This window comes from Aulostomus chinensis, chromosome 23, assembly GCF_037954235.1.
Source record: "Aulostomus chinensis isolate RoL2024-O1b breed Wild chromosome 23, RoL_Achi_v1.0, whole genome shotgun sequence".
NCBI lineage: Eukaryota > Metazoa > Chordata > Actinopteri > Syngnathiformes > Aulostomidae > Aulostomus > Aulostomus chinensis.
This window is the reverse complement of record NC_141342.1, coordinates 17,226,761-17,246,590: the sequence shown is the minus strand read 5'-3', so window position 1 is coordinate 17,246,590 and position 19,830 is coordinate 17,226,761. Positions and strand designations below refer to the sequence as shown.

Genomic DNA, 19,830 nt, shown 5'->3' with positions numbered 1-19,830 from the left:
AGAAGAAAGGCCGCGCAGACTCAGCAGGCCAAAACGAGTAGTGAGGGTTTGTTGGGAACGCCTGGCGGAAGAACCAGTCAGAACGATCTTCAACTCCCACCTCCGGCAGAGCTTTGACCACATCCCGGGGGCGGTGGGGGACATTGAGTCTGAATGGGCCATGTTCCGCTCTGCCATTGTCGAGGCGGCTGTTGTGAGCTGTGGCCGTAAGGCTGCTGGGGCCGGTCGCGGCGGTAATCCTCGAACCGGCTGATGGACACCAGAGGTGAGGGGAGCCGTCAGGCTGAAGAAGGAGGCTTACAGGGTATGGCTGGCCTGTGGGTCTCCAGAGGCAGCCAACCGGTACCGGCAGGCCAAACGGTGTGCAGCCATGGCGGTCACCAGGGCAAAAACTCGGGCGTGGGAGGAGTTCGGTGAGGCCATGGAGAACAACTATCGGTCGGCTCCAAAAAGTTTCTGGCAAACCGTCCGTGGCCTCGGGGGGGAAGGCGGCAACTTGCCCACACTGTTTACAGTGGGGACGGGAGGCTGCTGACGTCAACTGGGGAGATAATTGGGCGGTGGAAGGAGTACTTTGAGGAACTCCTCAATCCCACCAACACGTACTCCATGCAGGAGACAGAGTTTGGGGAGTTTTTTTTGGGGGGGGGGGGGGGGGTCGTCCAATCTCCGGGGCAAAAGTCGCCGAGGCAGTTAAGTAACTCGGCGGTGGCAGAGCTCCGGGGGTGGATGAGATCCACCCTGGGTATCTCAAGGCTCTGGATGTTGTGGGGCTGTCCTGGCTGACACGTCTCTGCAACATTGCGTGGACATCGGGTGCAGTGCCTTTAGAGGGTGTGTTCCAACTATCAGGGGATCACACTCCTCAGCCTCCCTGGTAAGGTCTACGCCAGGGTACTGGAGAGGAGGGTCAGGGCGATAGTCGAACCTCAGATTGAGGCCGTGGAACCGTGGATCAGCTCTTCACCCTTGCTAGGGTGCTGGAGGATGCATGGGAGTTTGCCCAACCAGTCCACATGTGTTTTGTGGATCTGGAGAAGGCTTACGACCGTGTTTCCAGAAGCACCCTGTGGGGGGTACTCCAGGAGTATGGGGTGGATGGCCCTTTACAAAGGGCCATTCGGTCATTTTACCGGAGGAGTGAGAGTCTGGTCCGCGTTGCCGGCAGTAAGTCGGACTTGTTCCCAGTGAGGGTTGGACTCCACCAAGGCTGCCCTTTGTCACCAGTTCTGCTCATAACTTTTATGGACAGAATTTCAAGGTGCAGCCGGGTGGTGGAGGGGGTCGAGTTCGGTGGCGGGAGGGTGTCGTCTCTGCTGTTTTCAGATGACGTAGTCCTCTTAGTGCCATCGGGCCACGACCCCCAGGCTGCTGCCCCCATGACCCGGACCCACCGGATAAAGCGGAGGACAACGACGACGACAACGGCCAGAAGATGAGGGGTGTGTCATTGCGGTGAGATGGCAAGATGGTGTGTTTAACGACACGTACCGCTCTGAGGATAGAAACGGCCTCTTTGCTCAACCACACAGGGTAGAGGACGTCGTCGTGGAGAATCGACTCAAACAGGTCGTCTTCATTATCGGCTTCAAACGGAGGCTGTCCGGCCATCATCTCATACATCAGCACCCCCAGGGCCCACCAATCCACCGAGGCTCCGTACTCCAACTCCTGCAGGATCTGAGTTCCACAACGCGGAGGACAGACATTAGTACAGCACCTTTGTAACGTGCAGCAACACAAGTCCACTTGTGCAAGAGACTTGAGTGGACTACTGATGACACACAGGAATGTATTTGACTCTGCTTCAATTCTATTAAGGTACAGGAATGAAAAATAAAATGATAAGCTCCTCATTTTATCATGTTAGATAAAATCCTGTTCTGGGCAGAGAGTGGGTGTCCCAGCCTGCCTTTAGCTTGTCCTAGCTGGCGTGTAGGTTGTGCTAACTGGTATTTCGCTTGTGCTAACCAGCACTGAGCTTACCACACTACAAACAATACCTAAAAGTATCAGTACTTAAAAAAAAACACATAATTTTGCAGTGGCGTCTGAAAAAAGGTGTGAATGCATCACAGCAATGTGAACTCTGGTAGAATCTTGCAGAGTTCGAAGGACCTGACTTGAGCTCACCTCAGGGGCGATGTAGTCAGGTGTGCCACAGAAGGTGGTGGTTGTCACTCCATTCATGATGCCTTCTTTACACATGCCAAAGTCTGCCAGCTTACAGTGGCCCTCTGCATCCAACAGGATGTTATCCAGCTTCAGATCCCTGCCAGAGAAAGGATGGTGAGAAGTGACACCATCTGTTCTTTCACAACATGTTGACACGGACAATCTCAGTGGCGGATGGAGTCACACACCCCCTTGACGTTCTTCTGTACAATTCCCAACTGCTTGTACAGCAGCTTCACTTAGCTATCACCGATTCTATGGCATCGCATCACCAATTAAAACCAAACTTGTTGGAAAAATCAACACTTCAACATCCACGACAGAGAGCGTCTTTGGGAAGCTGAAATGAAATATTATGAAATTCCATAATGTTCCATTCTTCACATAATAAGACAGCAGTATACCATTAAAAAAAGGAACAAGTTGGTGTTGTGGGGGTTTACCTGTAGATGACTCCGTTACGATGTAGGAACATGAGAGCTGAGGTGACTTCGGCGGCGTAGAAACGGGAACGAGGCTCATCAAACTTCCTGGATCGCTGAATCTGGAACATCAGGTCTCCTCCGTTCACATATTCCATTACAAAGAACAAACGGTCCTGGAAAGAGAGACACAACCATGAGACAGAGAAGACAGAGATCAGACAAATACATAAGTGTGTGTGGTGTGTGTGTGTGTGTGTGTGTGTGTGTGTGTGTGTGTGTGTGGTGATCCTACTCGTGTCTGGAAGCAGCAGTAGAGCTGGGTGAGGTAGGGGTGTCGGCGGGCCAGAGCCAGGATACGCTTCTCCGTCATGGTGCAGTCCACATCGTCGTCCTGCAGGATCACATCCTTCTTCAGCACTTTGACGGCATAAACTTCCTCTGTCCCCTTCAGCTCTGCCAGCATCACCTGACAACAGATGCATTCACACCCATTATTTTATCTCTGCTAAAAAGAGAAAATAACAGATTTTTGCACCACTTGAACAAATTGTGATCACTATATTCACATTTTTATCTTGTAAATTAGCAAAGTTGTGCTTATGTACCCCTTTTTTGGTCTCCACTCAACTTCTGCAAGATATATTTACCTTCTAGGTGGTAAAAAAATGAGCCTCAACCTAGAGTTGAGTCGTGATTCTCTGGATAAGTTGCTGCAGGCAACCCATTTGTAATTAGACGTGTAATGACTGACTGTAACAGAGATGTAAAACCGAATGTGTGTGTGTGTGTGTGTGTGTGTGTGTGTGTGTGTAATATATATATATATATATATATATATATATAAATAAATGAACAATATGCAGCAAAAAAGTTTCAATTTGCACATGAGAACAGCAGTTCGGGATTACAAGACGCTCCTTAATATACAAAACAAACTAGACTGAAGCTTAAAAAAAAGGGACCAAAAAAATGCAATACAACCTGAACCACGTGTACAACCATGTACAACAATACTGCATCATTTCTTGTCAGTTTTCGCACCCCCAACCCGCCCAAAAAAGCCCCCAAACGTTAATTCATGTACTGAGAAGATGTAATGTATAAAAACAGATGTCTGAGTGTAAATCACGAGTGAATTCTGTTTCAATATTCTCTCACTTCTCGTGATATTTCAGCAGTTATGAGTAAAGGGAACCCTGAAGGAGAAAGAGGAGGGTGTTAAAAGGGAAAAAAAAAACAATTATAATGGGCTGTGAACAAATAAATGTCACCTTCAAACATCCCCCCCCCCCACCTGGCCTGTATCGTCGCACCTTGCCAAAACTGCCTTTGCCAAGAACCTTGATTAAGTTAAAGTCCTTGAGGCTCCTCCTCTGAATCTGTCCATTCTCCCGGCCTCCTGAGGAGGAGGTAGTGGAGGAAGAGGAGGTGGTGGAAGAGGAGGAAGAGGAGGAGTGTTGGGGTCCCTGCTGGTCCAGTGACAGTGTGTCCTGCAGGCGGTCTAATTCTGCCAAGTCTGTGGGTGTCATTGGAAAAGCAGATACAACATAAGTGAAAACAGGCTGACTGCTTCTTTTTTTTTTGAGGAGGGGGGTACTTTTCAATAAGATTTCAGAAATAATGATCTCATCATCTGTTAAAACCTGGTAACATCATCATCATCATCAATTGGCTTCATAAAATCTAAGTTCTTTCATAAAGAAAAGTTAACTTTCTTTTCTCATCTAGCAACGTGTGAAAAGATGATGACTAACTGTGACAAACAAATGGCAGTGGGCGTGCTCAGCCTTACATCTACAGTACAAGTACTATAACACATCTGAGTACTGATTTTTTTTTTTGAAGCCGCACAAATATTATTAGTGAAATCAAAATGTTACCTCTTACTGGTAGGATTAACACTTCAAAACCACACGCTGCAAAGAATGCATCTCAAACTGCTTGGAAATGTCTCAGTGTTTGTGTTAAATTTGTGTGTTTTCATCGTGTGCGTTCGTGTGCGTGTGTGTGTGTGTGTGTGTGGGCCTTGTGCTGCCGTACCCTGCTGTGAGGGGGAAGTGGGGACAGCTGGCTGGTTGAAGCTGTTCTCCTCAGTCTGAGTGAGCTCAGGAGGAGATTGGGGAGGGTCCTGCCCTGGAGTCAACTAGAGAGAGGGAGGGAGAGAGGGAGAAAGAAAGAGAGAGAGAGAGAGAGAGAGAGAGAGAATCAACGTGAGCATTCCTTTGGACTGCCCTCACACCTTCAATCATTTAGGGAGGTTAACTGTCATTCTGTTCAATCGCCAAAGTCGTGCTCATCCAACATATTCCAAACCTTCTTTCTGTCTTCCGAACTGGCTGAACCTAAGGTTGCTGGGACGTGCAAAACAAGTACAATAATTTCTGTCTACGCTGTGAAAATCGTGTCTCCCGTCGCGCCTGAAACAGATAATAAAACTGACATTATCGAGTTGTGTTCAGGAAAAATCCCTCCTGGACGATTGAGACGGAACACGATTAACGCCACCAGCCTCAGAAACACGAGTTACTAAGCAATTTCTTTTTTGTATGAAGGCGAGCAGAAGCGCTCTCGCAGCTCCAACGACACTAAGCAGTCAATGGTTGAGATGCTGCGACGACACAAGTACGAGCAGCAGAAAATAAAAGAAATGCCAGCCAAAATAATGGAACTGATCTGCCTTGATCACCGACTGCTGCCAAAGGACATCACTTCAATCAGCTTCACGAGTGACATTTGGAGTTTGAGTGCAGTGCCGCGCTGGTATTGACTCGTTACCTTCCTCCTGCGTTGTGCGGTATTGGAGATCTTGTCAGGTGTGACTCCCAGGTCGGACAGCACCTTAGCGATTCCTCGGGCGTCCACTCCACAGTTGGGAGCTACATTGGTTTCACACCGCCTGTGCACATTCATCTTGCAAACTGCAATAAAAAAAAGGAGCATATTAGTTGAAGTTTAAGCTATGGGCCTTTAGACGTGTGGTGGTGACTGTGTCTGCGTAGCTGCTGCCCTCTGCCTGTGTTTCAGTGGTTTTATTTTTTTAAGGATGTTCCTGAGCAAAGAGTGGGTCTTTTTTTCTGCTGCAATTTGTACGTTAAATGTGTTATAAAAAGCAGCGTGGGTGAATTATGATGCACGTGTCCCTGAACACCACAGAATATCTCCCTGCCTGTGTGATGACACTGTAAATTCCCCCCCTGCACGTGAACTCACCTTTACACTGCAGGCCCTGCCTCATGAGCCCCCACAGCAGGGAGCCGCAGTGGTCACAGAAGGTGGGCACCTTGTAGTTGTGGATGCTGAACTTATGGGGCATGTTAACACTGAACCGCTGTGAACCCACCTACAGAGGGAGACACACACAAACACACATTGTTGCATCATCAGAGAGAACTATACATGTGTCTGAAGTGTGCACACGGCATTTCCCGGGATTATTCACGCAGCGGTTTGTTTCTGTTTGTCTCCCTGGGCTTGACGAGTCTCTTTCTTCTACATTGTGTGATCTGTTCGCTCCCAGGTTGGACGCAACCTGAGGCTGTCCACCATCCTCACGCACTCATATAAACTCACTCAATGTGTTTCACGCGACAAATCTCTTCAATCTGAAACCGACGTGCACGTTCGGCCTGTCCTCTCTTCATCGATATCAATTAACCAGTGGTGCCAGATGCGTGCCGGCAGCAAATTTTGAAGCGCTTCTTCTTTAACAGGTTTTCTATGCAAAATCATTCCCTTCAACGTTACCAAGGGGTTTAGATAAATGTAGTGGAGTAAAAGTCCAAAGTCCCCTCATATTAAGTGAAGATCCTGTTCACATTACTTTCTTACTTTACTAGCTGGAGGCTTCGGAGCAGCTTCTCCTGGCTGAAGCCTCTCGTGCTCTACACACATCTTATAACATACCGTGTGTGTGTGTAAGAAATCGTTACGACCAAATGTTATACGTGTTTTGACTTTTCCGGTCTGCTCTCCACGTACGTCCATCCTAGAAGAGGCTTCTCATGTTTGTTTTCTCTTGGAAGTGTTTCTCAGGGTAGTTTTTCCTGATGAGTCAAGGGTCTACAGTAAAGAATCTTGGAGAGTTTGAAACACCCCCCCCCCCCGACCCAATGAGTAAATCCTCATTTCTGCGATGAATAAATCAATTTGACGTGCGTATTATTTACCTCTTCAGGTGTGTCTTCTTGCTTCTTCATCCCAGCACACTTGGTGATGATGAGTTCATGGCAGCGCTTGTGCACAACACACGTGCACACTAGAAGCACAACGACAAGCATGAGGCAGTAATCTCAGTGACGGCCCCTTTATTTTCCCCCAGTCGTCATTTAAACGTCGGGCCCCAATAAATTCTGTTTTTGGAAGCCGTGCCCCTTGGTTTTTACCACATGGAGTAACACATGTCTTCCTCTCTGGCTGAAATTCATCTACCTGGAGACTCGAACCTTCACATCACCTGACCATGATTATATGAATGTAAAGCTGTGTACTATACATTATGGTTGGGTTTTCTCAGATGAGCATCAGAATGTTGTCATAACAATCCTCCAGGTCTACTCTGCTGCACCACCAGAGTTGAAGAGTTGCACACCAGGATTTGATCATTGCCTCCGCTCGTGTCAATGTTGATAAATGCCCAGATGTATATGGGGATGATTATACGCCTGATTTACACCCATTTCCTGTCATACGTTTGTTTGATAAATGAGAGCCGGTGTGTCTCTGGTTACTATTTGCACCTTTTGCTGACATTAACCAGCGAAGGCAACATGCTTATTATTGATGGTGGAGACCCGAACCCACTTGGTATGTAGGTGGTGGCAAATTACCACATTCACCAAAGCTCACGTCAGTACTGATAAGAGCTAAAGCTGATAAATACCTGAGTCTACAGCGGAGTCATGTGACCTGGGAGTGAATGCGGACTAAACCTTTTCCCATTGGAGACAAAGGCCAGATGTTTGCAGGTTCATTTCACCAGAGGGAAAAGGACCAAATTAAAAACGTGGACTTGGGAAAGCCCAGATTATGCGGAGGCAGCTAATATTTATATCAAAAATTAACAAGAAATAGGTGCTGCACTCCTAATTGCTCCTGATGCCTTTGCCATCAGTGTGTGAATGTGTTATACATCTCTCTCTGCCAACAAGGTATGACAGTGTGTGAATGTAAAGCACTCGAGTGGTTCACGGGCTAGAAAAGCACTATATAAAGACGGCAGCCCGTTTATGATTTGATAAAGTGCATCTCGGGCTCTGGGGGAGGCCGGCTTGCAACAAAATCACAGCTGTCATTCAGCAATGTGTAATCCCTCTTGTTTTCTAATGTCTGAATAATATATGACATGTGATGTTACGTGAGTAACTGCAGTTGGCGAGAGAAAAGTACTCACCCTGACACTGGTATCCCTGCTTCCCCAGCACGCCCCTATCAGATCACACACAAACCAGACATCATTTCAGATGGGTTGATTTAAGGAAACACAACAGCTTGTAAGGTTTGCCAGACTAGTGTGTATATATATATGCGTGTGTGTGTGTGTGTACGTGCGAGAGTGTTGTCTACCAGATAAAATCTCTGCAATGTGAGCAGTAGGTAGGTTGTCTCAGATAGGTGGCCATGAACTTGTGTCCGTTGACTTGATGGACGCGTCGTCGGACCGCCCCCTGTCGCCGGCGAGGACCGATCCTCTCTCGAAACACTCGCTCCTCATTCTCATTGGTTCCTGAGGCTGCAAGGTGAGCAGACGTGTGCTTATTAAACGGCAGGGAGACATTCGAGTAAACGCGTCTCCCTTTATTTCATGAGAATTCACACACGCACGCAGAAAAATGCATTCTCGTGCTTGTCGTTTTTATTTCCTGAGACAAATAAGGATCATTTACATCATGTTGCTTGAGATGTTGAATCATTAAAGGGCCTCTCAGCTTTCTTTCCCCCTCTCCCTCTTTCTCTCAAACACACCTACCACAGGCCCATCTATGCATACGTACATGTGCATGCTATTTATACTTTCATGTGTGGGCACTAAAATGAAGGACAGCATATTAAAATACTCCTCCTCAGTGAGCACCATCCAACCAGCCGTTCCCTTCCTCTCTGTATCTCCCCAGAAAGATAAATGCTTTCCGAGGGTAACCTTAAGACAAGAGAACCACCTCCACTCTCACTCCCACACACACACTCCTTCCCTCTGCGCTCCTGTCCTAGTTTGCCTTCCTTTCACTCTCCCTCCATCTCTCCTGGGTGCGTTATAGATGTGCTTACTGCGGAGTCTCTCAAGAGTTCAATTACAAGCAGGATGTCGAGGGACTTTTAAGTGTGTATGTGTGCGCTGTTTACTCAGTTACATTATTAGAACTCACCCCATCTTTTTTTGCCCCGATAGTGCATCAGAGCTGCAAGATTTCGACAAGAATATCTGGAATTATTGTGATATAGTAATTGTGATGGAGGTTCACTTGAAGAGACATTCCCCAAATAAATCAGTAATAGCTCAGCAGTGATCAGGTCAACACGCACGATCCGGGACTCTATGAATGGGTAAGACCGTGTGTCGGACACTGTTACCATTACCACATCTCAGTACTTTGCAATGAATGACACATACTTGGGATTTTATGATCACCGTTTCATACAGTTTGAAAACTGCTGTGTGTTCCTACCGATTTTCTTGCAAAATGGTTTCAGCGTCATGATCTATTCAGCAAATATAACTGTTAAAATACCTGATCACAAATCCAGGCCTCAAAGGTTAAAGAAAGAAAATGGGGTGAACGGCTATGTATAACCTGATAATAGGTTTTGATTGTGTTTTGTGCCTTTTGGAGGTGGAAAACAAAACCTGTGAAAATGTGAATTTGCGTGCCACTGCCAATTCTCCAGCACCCCCACATCAAGACGCCCAATCAGGCTCAGTCAAAACGTTTAACATGATGCTACAACCAGTTGATCACTGTGTTTATCTGACTTAAAACTGGCCTGCACATTACTGAGTAAAACAGTTCTTTCTGCAACACTGCACAGCCTCACCAATGCGAAGGCTGCTACTGACGGAGGATGGATTTTATTTTTGGAGACTTGTCTTGACCTGTCAGTCTTTTCAGGTGTGTACTAGAGAGCATTTTACACCTGACTGCATTCAGAACCAGGGGCTATAAGTATATAAGACGTGTGTGTGTTTAAGAACTAAAAATACCAGAGAATGTCACCACGCTTGTCTGACTTCCTGAATAAAACCAAAAACATTAGAGGAATTTAGGATAAAAGTGTAAGAAAACCAAATGTTTTTGTTGAAAGGTAGAGCCTGCAACATTTACCTTAAAAACAAAATATAGACTTGTACCATAGTAATCTGGCTCAGTCATCCCTTTTGGGCTTCTAGACATGTGGTGGTCACTGCGTCTGCCCTCTGCCCGGGTTTCAAATTTGTGTTTTGATGGGATGTTTGTGGATGCGGAGTCTGTGTGTAACCTGCTTTCTGCTAGAAAGGTGAGTGAGAAACATTGGCGGTCTGCTTGCGCTAGCCAGCGTTAACCTTGTCCTAGCATTTTTTGAGCTTGTGCTAGCCAGCGTCTAGCTTGTCCTTGCAGTTGTTGAACTTGTGCTAGCCCGCGTCTAGCAGTTGTAGAGCTTGTGCAAGAGTTTAGCTTGTCCTAGCAGTTGTTGACCTTGGGCTAGCCAGTGTTAAGCCTGTCCTAGCCAGCTTTTAGCTTGTCCAAGCTGGCAGTTTGTTTGGGCTAGGTGGTGGTTAGCTTGTGCTAAGCGCCGTTCAGTGTGTGTCTATTGTCAGGCACAGGGGGCCGATGCTTCTGTTGCCACTGAGCACTAGAGGAGGGGTCCAGGTTGAATGAATGTTGTGTTAACAAGCCAGACAAACTGTGCTACGGACTCTACCTTTAATGTTAGCAAAAAAGGTTATTTTGTTTGACATGTTGACTATTTGTATGTATGCAAGTTTTGAAAGGCAGTTGCTGTTCCCTCTTCCTGGTATCGAATCTTTAAATGGTCGTAAGTATCAGACTGTGTCGACCTACTTTCAGCCGGGTTACACCCCGGACAAGCTAATTGATCAGCCAGATCATAGCAGGGAGAGGTTGGATATACAGACGTGCTGTCAAATGTGTTTTTATTTGAATTGAGCCACAGGTAGTGGCCTGTTGAAATTATGTTGTCACAGGCGTCATGCATCAGTAATGTTCCCTGAAGTAATGGAAACACGACTGTGTGATGTTTGTGTGGTGGTGGTGTTTGTGAGGAGGGGTGAGAGGGGGGCAGCTAAACAGGCCATTACTGGGATCACTTTGTTTTACATAATACATCACCCATCTGTCCAACACACACACACACACACACACACACACACACACACACACACACACACACACACACACACACACACACACACACACACACACACACACACACACAAAGATGGGTGATGAGGCATAACAACAGTTAAGTGAGATCATCATGGAGTCACACAGACAAAACACAACGGTCCCCCCAGATAGTGGACAAACAAATAAAACCACAGAAATGCATTGATAGATTGAAAGTGAACATTAAACATGTTTTGATAAATTCAGTTAAAATGGTATTCTTAGGTTGGAAAAACTTTTAAAATGAACCACACTGAATTTTAAATGTGATTGTAAATACACCCGAAAAATAAAGGTTGCGTATACAAACAAAACTAAGGCAAATTGAAAAATTGCAAGTGACATTTAAAAGCTCCTAAAAATCAATGCTTTGCGGTCTTTTTTGTCTGACGGCATGTTCTAATTCCTGCCAACATGGGCAGGGGAGCAGGCCAGAACCACCGCCACTAAACCAGAGACTCTGTCTCTTCTCATGGAATCAAATCTTAGCCCTTTAATTGGGAGGATGTGTGTTACCGGCTGCAGCACTGCAGTCAAACAGAAATCCCGACAATTTAACTTATGGGTGAAAACATATTGATGCTACAGAAATTTCATTCTTTCAGTCACTGAAAGCCTGTGAGCATTGATGAGTTTCTGAATATAATATTTTGGCTTCGGCTCATGCGAAACAAGTGACCATTACCTTGTGTCTTAACTCTTTCCCCGCTATTGACGCAATTTTCATCAATGTGTTTTCACTGTTATGCACCGGGGGGCGCTATTGAGCACCTTGCACATTTAAGTCCAAAACCAAACAAAGACGAAGCCTCTGAAGACGCAGTGGACCAATCGATATTGCTGCTGTCACTTTTGATTAGTTTTTATAACATGCAAAGTAAGCTTAAGGGATGGGGGGAGGGCCCCAAATGAATAAATATCAAGTAAATTTTATGCTTGAAAATTCCTTCTTTCACAAATATGAAAAATGTCAGAAAAATAAAAGTTTTTGATAAACCAAACCTAGCTGTTGTTAAAAAAAATAAAGGAAGAAAAACAATCATTTTAATCATAGCACCGAACGACAGTGTTCAACTCGCTGGCGGGAAACTTTAAAAACAAACAAAAAAACAAACAAAAAAAACGCGAGTGTGAAAAAGAGTTACTAAATGTGCGCATCACAACTTTCTGGTCATGTAGTTGTGCTGTTGTTGATCTGTAGCGTGAAGTGTGACACCGCGTAGTTCTTTCGGTGACAGTTATTAGCCAAAAAAAATACAATTCTGGCCACCTCAAGGACGCTTCCTGACACTTAGCTGCAATTATTTAAATTTAAAGAAACATTTTAAAAGGATGATGTAAGATAATATGGAAAAAGACATGGAGAGACTGCAGATGGTCAGATTAGGTCAGATTATTGTCATTCGCTTCCTGAGACCAACAGATGCAGCAGGATAGAGGGGAGAGGAGAGAAACACATCCTTCCAGCCTCTACAGACAACAGATTACACGGGGGGGGGGGGGTGTAAATAAATAAATAACTCCGCTAAAAATACCACCTCTTCCTCTGCTGCTCACCCTCCATCCCTCCCATCCCTCCCAACCACACACATTTGTTTGCATCAGCATATATATGACGAGCACTCAAGCCATCTGAACTCGGCAAGAAAGTTCAGGAGTGGGCGGAGAGTGGGTCGTGAGGTCACATCCAAGTGCCCAGTCATCGACGACGAGGGCAAGGCATGGATGCCTGAGTCTCTTATAGGTTTGTGTGTTTGTGTGTGTGTGTGTGTTTGTAATCCATGGCTCAATCTCACCTACTATTTTAAGAACCTACTCCCTCTATGTCCACCCTCTACCACGCTCTTGATGCGTCTACAGAGAAACTCCACTGCTGCTGGACCGTCCCCTCGCCTCCTCAGTCTATCCCACCACCCTCCCACTGACTAACACACATAAATATACATGCACACTCTCACTGGAGGGCAGAGAACCGCTTCTATTTATAACCAGGCGTGAAGACACACAGGTGCAGGTGAAAATCACTCTTATCAGGCAGCATGAGAGTCTGTGTGTGTGTGTGTGTCTGTGTATGCGTGAGAGAGAGAGAGAGAGAGATAGAGAGGCAGAGAGAGACAGAGAGGCTGCCTCAATGTTTCCACTATTAATCAATACAAACAAATAAAGGAGTTATAGATAACGAAGAAGAAAGTTCTATGAATTCTGTTGAGTAACCTTCTAGGAAAACAGGACAGCTTCAAGTTTTGGCTCCTTGTTGTGCTAATCCGTCTATCTCAGCCTGCAGCCTCCAGTTTCACAGCAATAAACTGACAGAGATGGATAATTTTGTACATACTGTACATTAAGTTCACGACTAAGTTATTTAAGTCTCTGTGATTTATTTATTTTTAACTCAGAACAAAAGCTGATAGCTTGTCCTGCATGGTTTCTCCCTTCACGAAGCTGAATAACAGAACCGATCACGGCCCGTTTATTAACAAAGGGACAAAAAGCTGCAATATATCGGGATATTTGCTCTCATGAAACATAACCAAGTCATTACCGATGCATTTGTGCCAAACACCAATTTTAATATACACGAGTATGTTCATAAATAATCAATAAGCATAATTCATTATTTCATTGCATTGTTGGTTCATTATTATTATTGTTATTGATAATAATCTTACAGTTCTGGCATGATGTGTTGTTGTGATATTTCCTCTTGCAACACATCCTCCATTCATTACTGACGCACTGGTGCCACACGTCAATATTGTTTTTTCATAAATTATTCATGGGATCATTTATCACATTTAAATAAATCCAACCAGCCAGTTAATCCAAATAAAAATAATAAAATTATGTAATAATTTATTGAATTATCCTATCATACACTATACTAAATTAGATTCCTTTAATTAACAAAAGGTAATGTACTATTAACATGATTATGAAAAGAAAAAGCTGGCTGCATGTGTGTGCGTGCCCACGTGTGTGTGTGTGTGTGTGTGTGTGTGTGTGTGTGTGTGTGTGTGTGTGTGTGTGTGTGAAGAAAAGCCAAATAAATGGTGAAGTGGACTTGGTTGAAACTGAATCAATGCATAACCTCGTCCCTGTCTGGAGGCTGACGAACTCTGCCGTTAATTTGTGATGAGGACGTATTAGTGGCTGGTGGAGGGGTGAACCAACACAGCTCATTATTTTCAATTAGCTCCACCTTCCCAGCAAGCTGCTGCTGCAGTCTCGTCACTGCTCTTCACACCAGCACATACCAGCACACCGTCCTGAAACACACGCCTGCGTGAAATCTTGCTTTCATGTTGTTTTTCTTTCCCTCTCATCTTTTGTTTCAGGCTTGGTAAAAAGGGCGCATTGCATCATCTTACCCTCGGTGGAAGATCCAGACAAATCAATGACCACGTACACCTTCCCTTCTGGTTCCAAGTCGATCTGAACAAAGAGAGAGAAAGAGCCAGTGAGGCAGTGTGAAACAGCACAGCTGAGCAGTTATTGCAGCAGGGGGGTATTTCCTCCAGCACAAACAAACACCAGGAAGAGGTCATTATCTACACCAGCACTACACTTGCAGGATTATCTTCACTATTTTTGTCAGTATTTTCATCATCACCTTCCACGAGATCATCAGAGCCGATCCCCCATTTAAAACATCCATTCTAAGGCTTTTGATTTTACATTTATAAACCTTCTATTCATATCAATTCTGCTGTCGTGACTCATTTTGCAATATTATTAGCCAGGCAGAGCGCAACTCTCAGCACGGCTGAAATTTCCAGGACACGAGCAAAGCAACTGAGCTGTATGAGCTCAACTTATTTCCTTTGCAGGGGAAGTCATCGCTATCAGATGCCAAGAGGAGGCGGAGTCACATGACCTTTTAATTAGAAGCGTACATAACAATTTGGAGTAAGAATACGAGAGCTGCCTGCAGACTGCACAGTGTGCACGTACAGCTTTTAGAGGCACGCGCAGAAGTATTTTATATGCGAGCAAGAATTGTTCCATCTCAGTCCCTCCAGGATTCAGAGGCGGTTTCTTTTGTGATTGTTGTGGTCCAAAATGCTTAAATTCCGCAGCAGATTTTCTTCAGAATCTGACAAATATTGCATGGGGGGGGTTTGTGATTTTATTTATTTTTTTGGCAATGAAATGGCAGGAAGTGGAAAAATTCGAAGCGAAAATTGCGATTTCTTGAAAAATATGCCTTTGCGTTGAGCAAGGTTGCCTAGCGACCAACTGGAAGTTGAGTTCAAGGTGCATGCTCTTTCCCACGCGCAAAGACGAGTTTACTCGTAATATGTGAACGAACGTGTAAATGGGGGAATGTTTCAAGAGCTGCATGTATGCATGTATTTCACTAATAAGAGACATCATTCTTTGATTGTTAAAATTCTAGATCCTGCATCAGCGAGGCTGATCGGCCTTCAGCGCTACACTGAGCAAAGTGATTCATTTTGGTTAACCTGTCGTTTTTGTTACTGCATTCATGTGCCATCGTTTAAAATTTGGCATAAATAAATACACAGAATATTTAATAATATCAAAAAGAAAATGATTATTTCAATAGAGAGTAATGGGACAGTGCATTAACTCTCTGCATCTAATCATAGTGGATGTTATTGTATTGATCACAGTACAACAAACATTTCATGGCTGCAGAATACATTCCAAAATATAAAGTGAGTAAAATGTTGTGTTGGTTGGTAATGTACTCATCCTTCCTCAACAAGGTGGGAGGGCGAATACTTGACAAAATGTCCCTGTGCTGTGACGAATAGCCAGCCAACACATTTGCAGCGCTGCATGTTGGACCGAGAAGCACCAGTGGAGTTTCAGCCAAACTTCTTATTTTTAGTTCACTGGTGGTGAACCCAACCCGCTCGGTGTCGACACACTGCAAAATGGTAAGAAATTAGTCTCTTTTCTTACACGGAGATGTTGCCAAATGAGTCACTGGAAGATAACTGCGGAAGCGAAGTTGGCGAAATAGGAAATGATGTCAATACATGATGTACGGGCCCGATTTCTCTCATGTGGTATCAGAAGCCAGACTTAGCTGGCGTGAGAGGTAGACAGGCTGCTGACTGTACTGGATAGACGGATTAGCTAGGTAGAGAAGTACTGATCCACAAGTTTTTAGATTCAGACATTTTCATGAATGTCATCATGACGACCGACCAACCGACCGGCTGACGCTCTCAGCGGCACCGGAAATACCTGCCGATTCACACACCAACTGCAGCAGTTTGGTTTGTCAGGAACACGTCAAGGAGCAGACCTGCTATTGTTTTCACTCCTCTTTACTCGCTTTAACCTAAAACATTCTCATCTCAGTCAGCTACCCACAGCATCCAAGACAAACCGTAGCACACACACACACACACACACACACACACACACACACGCGGTGCACAACTGATCCACAATCACACACTCATTTATTTGAAAATTTTATTATTTCTTTTTTTTTTATTGTTGTTACTGTTTTTTTGTTTGGTTGTTTGTTTTTCTGCGATTGTTGTTGTTTTTGTCCCCCCCCCCCTTGTCTTCCCTATCCTGTCCCTGTTCTCTCTCTCCACTCCTGAGCCTCCGTCCGGTAGCTTTATCAATGAACCAATACCATTCCTAATAAAATCAAGCACAAATGGCGATAGGAGGAGTTTATCAGATTCCTCCTTTGCAGAGTAAAACTGCTTCAGTACAACAAGGCACCAGGAACATCCATACTGCTTGCCCCAGCTACTGAACAGGACAGGTTAAATTAAAAGAGAGAGAGAGAGAGAGAGAGAGAGAGAGAGAGAGAGAGAGAGAGAGAGAGAGAGAGAGAGAGATCAGCTGATGGGCAACTGATTACAGCAGCTCAGCGATATTTTCCCATGTTTAGGGTCTCTGGTAATACTACCTTAAAAAATAAAAAAAGAATAATTGTGTTTAATGAACCTGATTTCAGTAAGAGATGGGAGGATGACATCACCGTATGAGATCAAGGTAGGAGACGATGTAAGAGAACACGCAGCTTCAACATTCAGTAAATCTCCTCCTTGGTGAATTATGACATCAAGAACTTTTGGTCCATCTGGTCGAGTGCATCAGGGTCATTCAACCTATTTCGCAACAATGCCAACCAACCATCGTAAGCGAGACAGTGGTCCAGTCCTTGAGAGCAACTGGAACCACACAGTGGACAGTTTCGATAACATGAACCTGCATGGGGCTCTGCTCCGGGGAATTTATGGCTATGGTTTGGAAAAGCCGTCTCTTATACAGCAGAAAGCTATCGTACCCTTTATCAAGGGTTATGACCTGATTGCCCAGTCCCAGTCTGGAACTGGCAAAACTGCTGCATTTGCAATTTCTATTCTACAGAAGATCAACCTGAGGCACAGGTCCACTCAGGCTCTGATTGTGGCCCCCACCAGGGAGCTGGCTCAACAGATCCAGCGAGTGGTGCTGGCTCTGGGTGACTACATGGGAGTCACCTGCTATGCCTGCACTGGAGGCACCAGCATCCATCGAGAGGCCCAGAGGCTGAGGAACGAAGCCCCTCAGATTGTTGTGGGGACCCCCGGTCGAGTCCTCGATATGTTCAATCGCAGACATCTTTGCTCCAGGAGCATCAAAATGTTTGTTATGGACGAGGCTGACGAAATGCTCAGCCGAGGCTTTAAGGAGCAAATTTATGACATATTTCAAGTCCTGCCAAGCAGAGCTCAGGTGGTGCTCTTCTCTGCCACAATGCCGTCTGACGTACTGGCAGTTACCAAGAAGTTCATGCGGGATCCTGTCAGAATCCTGGTGAAGACGGAGGAGCTGACCCTGGAGGGCATCCGCCAGTTTTATGTTGATGTCACGAAGGAAGAATGGAAGCTGGACACCCTCATGGACCTGTATACATCCCTCACCATAACACAGGCTATCATCTTCACTAACACACGCAGGAAAGTGGAGTGGCTGACTCAGCAGATGGAGTCAAGAGGTTTCACCGTCTCTGCACTGCATGCAGAGATGGACCAGAGCCAGAGGGACGTTATTATGAGGGAGTTCCGCTCAGGATCCAGCAGGGTTCTGATCACAACAGACATTCTGGCCAGAGGCATCGATGTACAACAGGTGTCTTTGGTCATAAACTATGACCTCCCAACAAAGAAGGAGCTCTACCTCCACAGGATTGGCCGAGGAGGTCGGTTTGGGCGAAGAGGAGCCGCCATCACCCTGGTGACCAATGAGTGCAGACGAGCCCTGAAGGACATTGAGACCTTCTACAGCACCACCGTCGAGGAGCTGCCCACAGACATAAATGACCTGATATAGAAGGATCCAAGCATCTATCATCACCCCATCATTTCAGGGGACAGACTGTGATTTATTGATTGTGTGTGAATAAATGAAAATATAGTACTTCTGTCTTTGAAAATAACAACAACAAAAAAACATATTTAAATAGTGTGCAATTCTGGCTGCACCACGCAGCTCCAAGAGCAAACTGTTTAATCACCTTTGTCAGCTCATAATGGTTTCTATGGGACTGTTCACACTTTTAACAAATTACAATGTGTTTCACATCTCCCAAAAAAAAAAAAATCACATCCAACAGGTAATTCAAATTCAATCAATGTAAAAAGGAAATAATAAACCCACAAGGTCATCTAAAAAAAAAGAAGAAAAAAGATTCCTGTAACAGCCAGCGAACAGATATGGGTTGATTTACACTTCATTAACATATGATTTGGACAGATTATATGCATGTGTTGACTGTGATAAACTGCTGTTGGTAAAAACAGAAATACTGTAAGTCTTTCTCTGCACAGAGAGCAGGGAAGTGAGATCCAGTCACACGTGGTGACTGGACATGCGTGTGGAGACACGCATTCTAAAGCAAGGTGTGAACTGACTCTCTCACTCAGGACTGTTCACTCGTGATCGGATCATTCCAGGATGCATCTTAACGCCAAGTCGGAACAGAGCCTTAGAGAGGTTTAGTTGAAGGCGGTATTCCTTCATCCATGTGGACATGTCTCCCAGATAAGCTGGGGACGTGCAGTCATACGGTGGGGAACAGTTTCAATTAAGAGTTCCACTCCCATGGCTGTGGAAGCAGGTGTTGTCAACGAGGGGGCTGTCTCATTCTAAGAACTACACCCAATAAAAGGAAATGTCAGAACATTACAACAGAAGCCAAAATACAAGCTGCATAAAAACAGACTTATTCAACAACTAATGACATCATCCCCTTACAATATACATGCAATTACAGAGATTAGAGAGAGTGCAACAGAGAGCACTAGAGAGACAGACGACACACGAGGAGAGTGCAAGAGAGAGTGAGAAAGAGAGCTTTAAATCCTTAGTTAAGCTCTAGGACAGCAGCAGATCCTCTTATGCAACAGTCAGTCTCACACAAAGCCAGTGACACACACACACACACACACACAGCCATGCATTGCTGAACATGAGACACAAAGGTTGCACACACAAATATAAAAAAAACTACAAAATCCATACTTTTCACCAGCAGGAATGGCAGGTTTATTCTTTTCTTTTTAGCAGTAAAATTGCAAGAACTGGCAAAATTTCAATTCATATTCTTACATTATCATATAATATTATTAAAATACTCCCTGTAATAATAGACGTTGTACATCACAAATAGCTGGGAATATTTGAGTTCTCAATTTATTCAATTCCCCCGCTGTAAAAAATAAGTGCATAGATGCTTTCCAAACAATAACCCATACAAAACTGGGGCTCTATGATGAAGCTGATGTAATTAACCACAATGCCGCATGCACAAAAGGCAAAGTGCAATCTCTTACAACTGTAAGCTTGAATAAATCTTGCGTAAGTAATGAAAC

General features: G+C 44.9%; 1 protein-coding gene and 1 pseudogene across 1 annotated transcript in view; one reads left to right on the top strand and one right to left on the bottom strand.

Annotated features, from left to right (window-relative positions):
- The window catches only part of prkcea (protein kinase C, epsilon a), a 36,830-nt gene that overhangs the window by 2,015 nt on the left and 14,985 nt on the right, over positions 1-19,830 (bottom strand). The window contains exons 2-13 of the mRNA XM_086196162.1: positions 14,347-14,410; positions 8,163-8,328; positions 7,990-8,024; positions 6,767-6,855; positions 5,811-5,940; positions 5,376-5,518; positions 4,641-4,743; positions 3,914-4,116; positions 2,893-3,066; positions 2,619-2,773; positions 2,134-2,272; positions 1,492-1,680 (exon numbers count right to left, since the gene is read on the bottom strand). Of these exons, the coding sequence (XP_086052288.1) occupies positions 1,492-1,680; positions 2,134-2,272; positions 2,619-2,773; positions 2,893-3,066; positions 3,914-4,116; positions 4,641-4,743; positions 5,376-5,518; positions 5,811-5,940; positions 6,767-6,855; positions 7,990-8,024; positions 8,163-8,328; positions 14,347-14,410 (1,590 nt within the window). The remainder of the gene's footprint in view (positions 1-1,491; positions 1,681-2,133; positions 2,273-2,618; positions 2,774-2,892; positions 3,067-3,913; positions 4,117-4,640; positions 4,744-5,375; positions 5,519-5,810; positions 5,941-6,766; positions 6,856-7,989; positions 8,025-8,162; positions 8,329-14,346; positions 14,411-19,830) is intronic.
- On the top strand, positions 16,940-18,466 carry LOC147239832 (eukaryotic initiation factor 4A-I pseudogene; annotated as a pseudogene).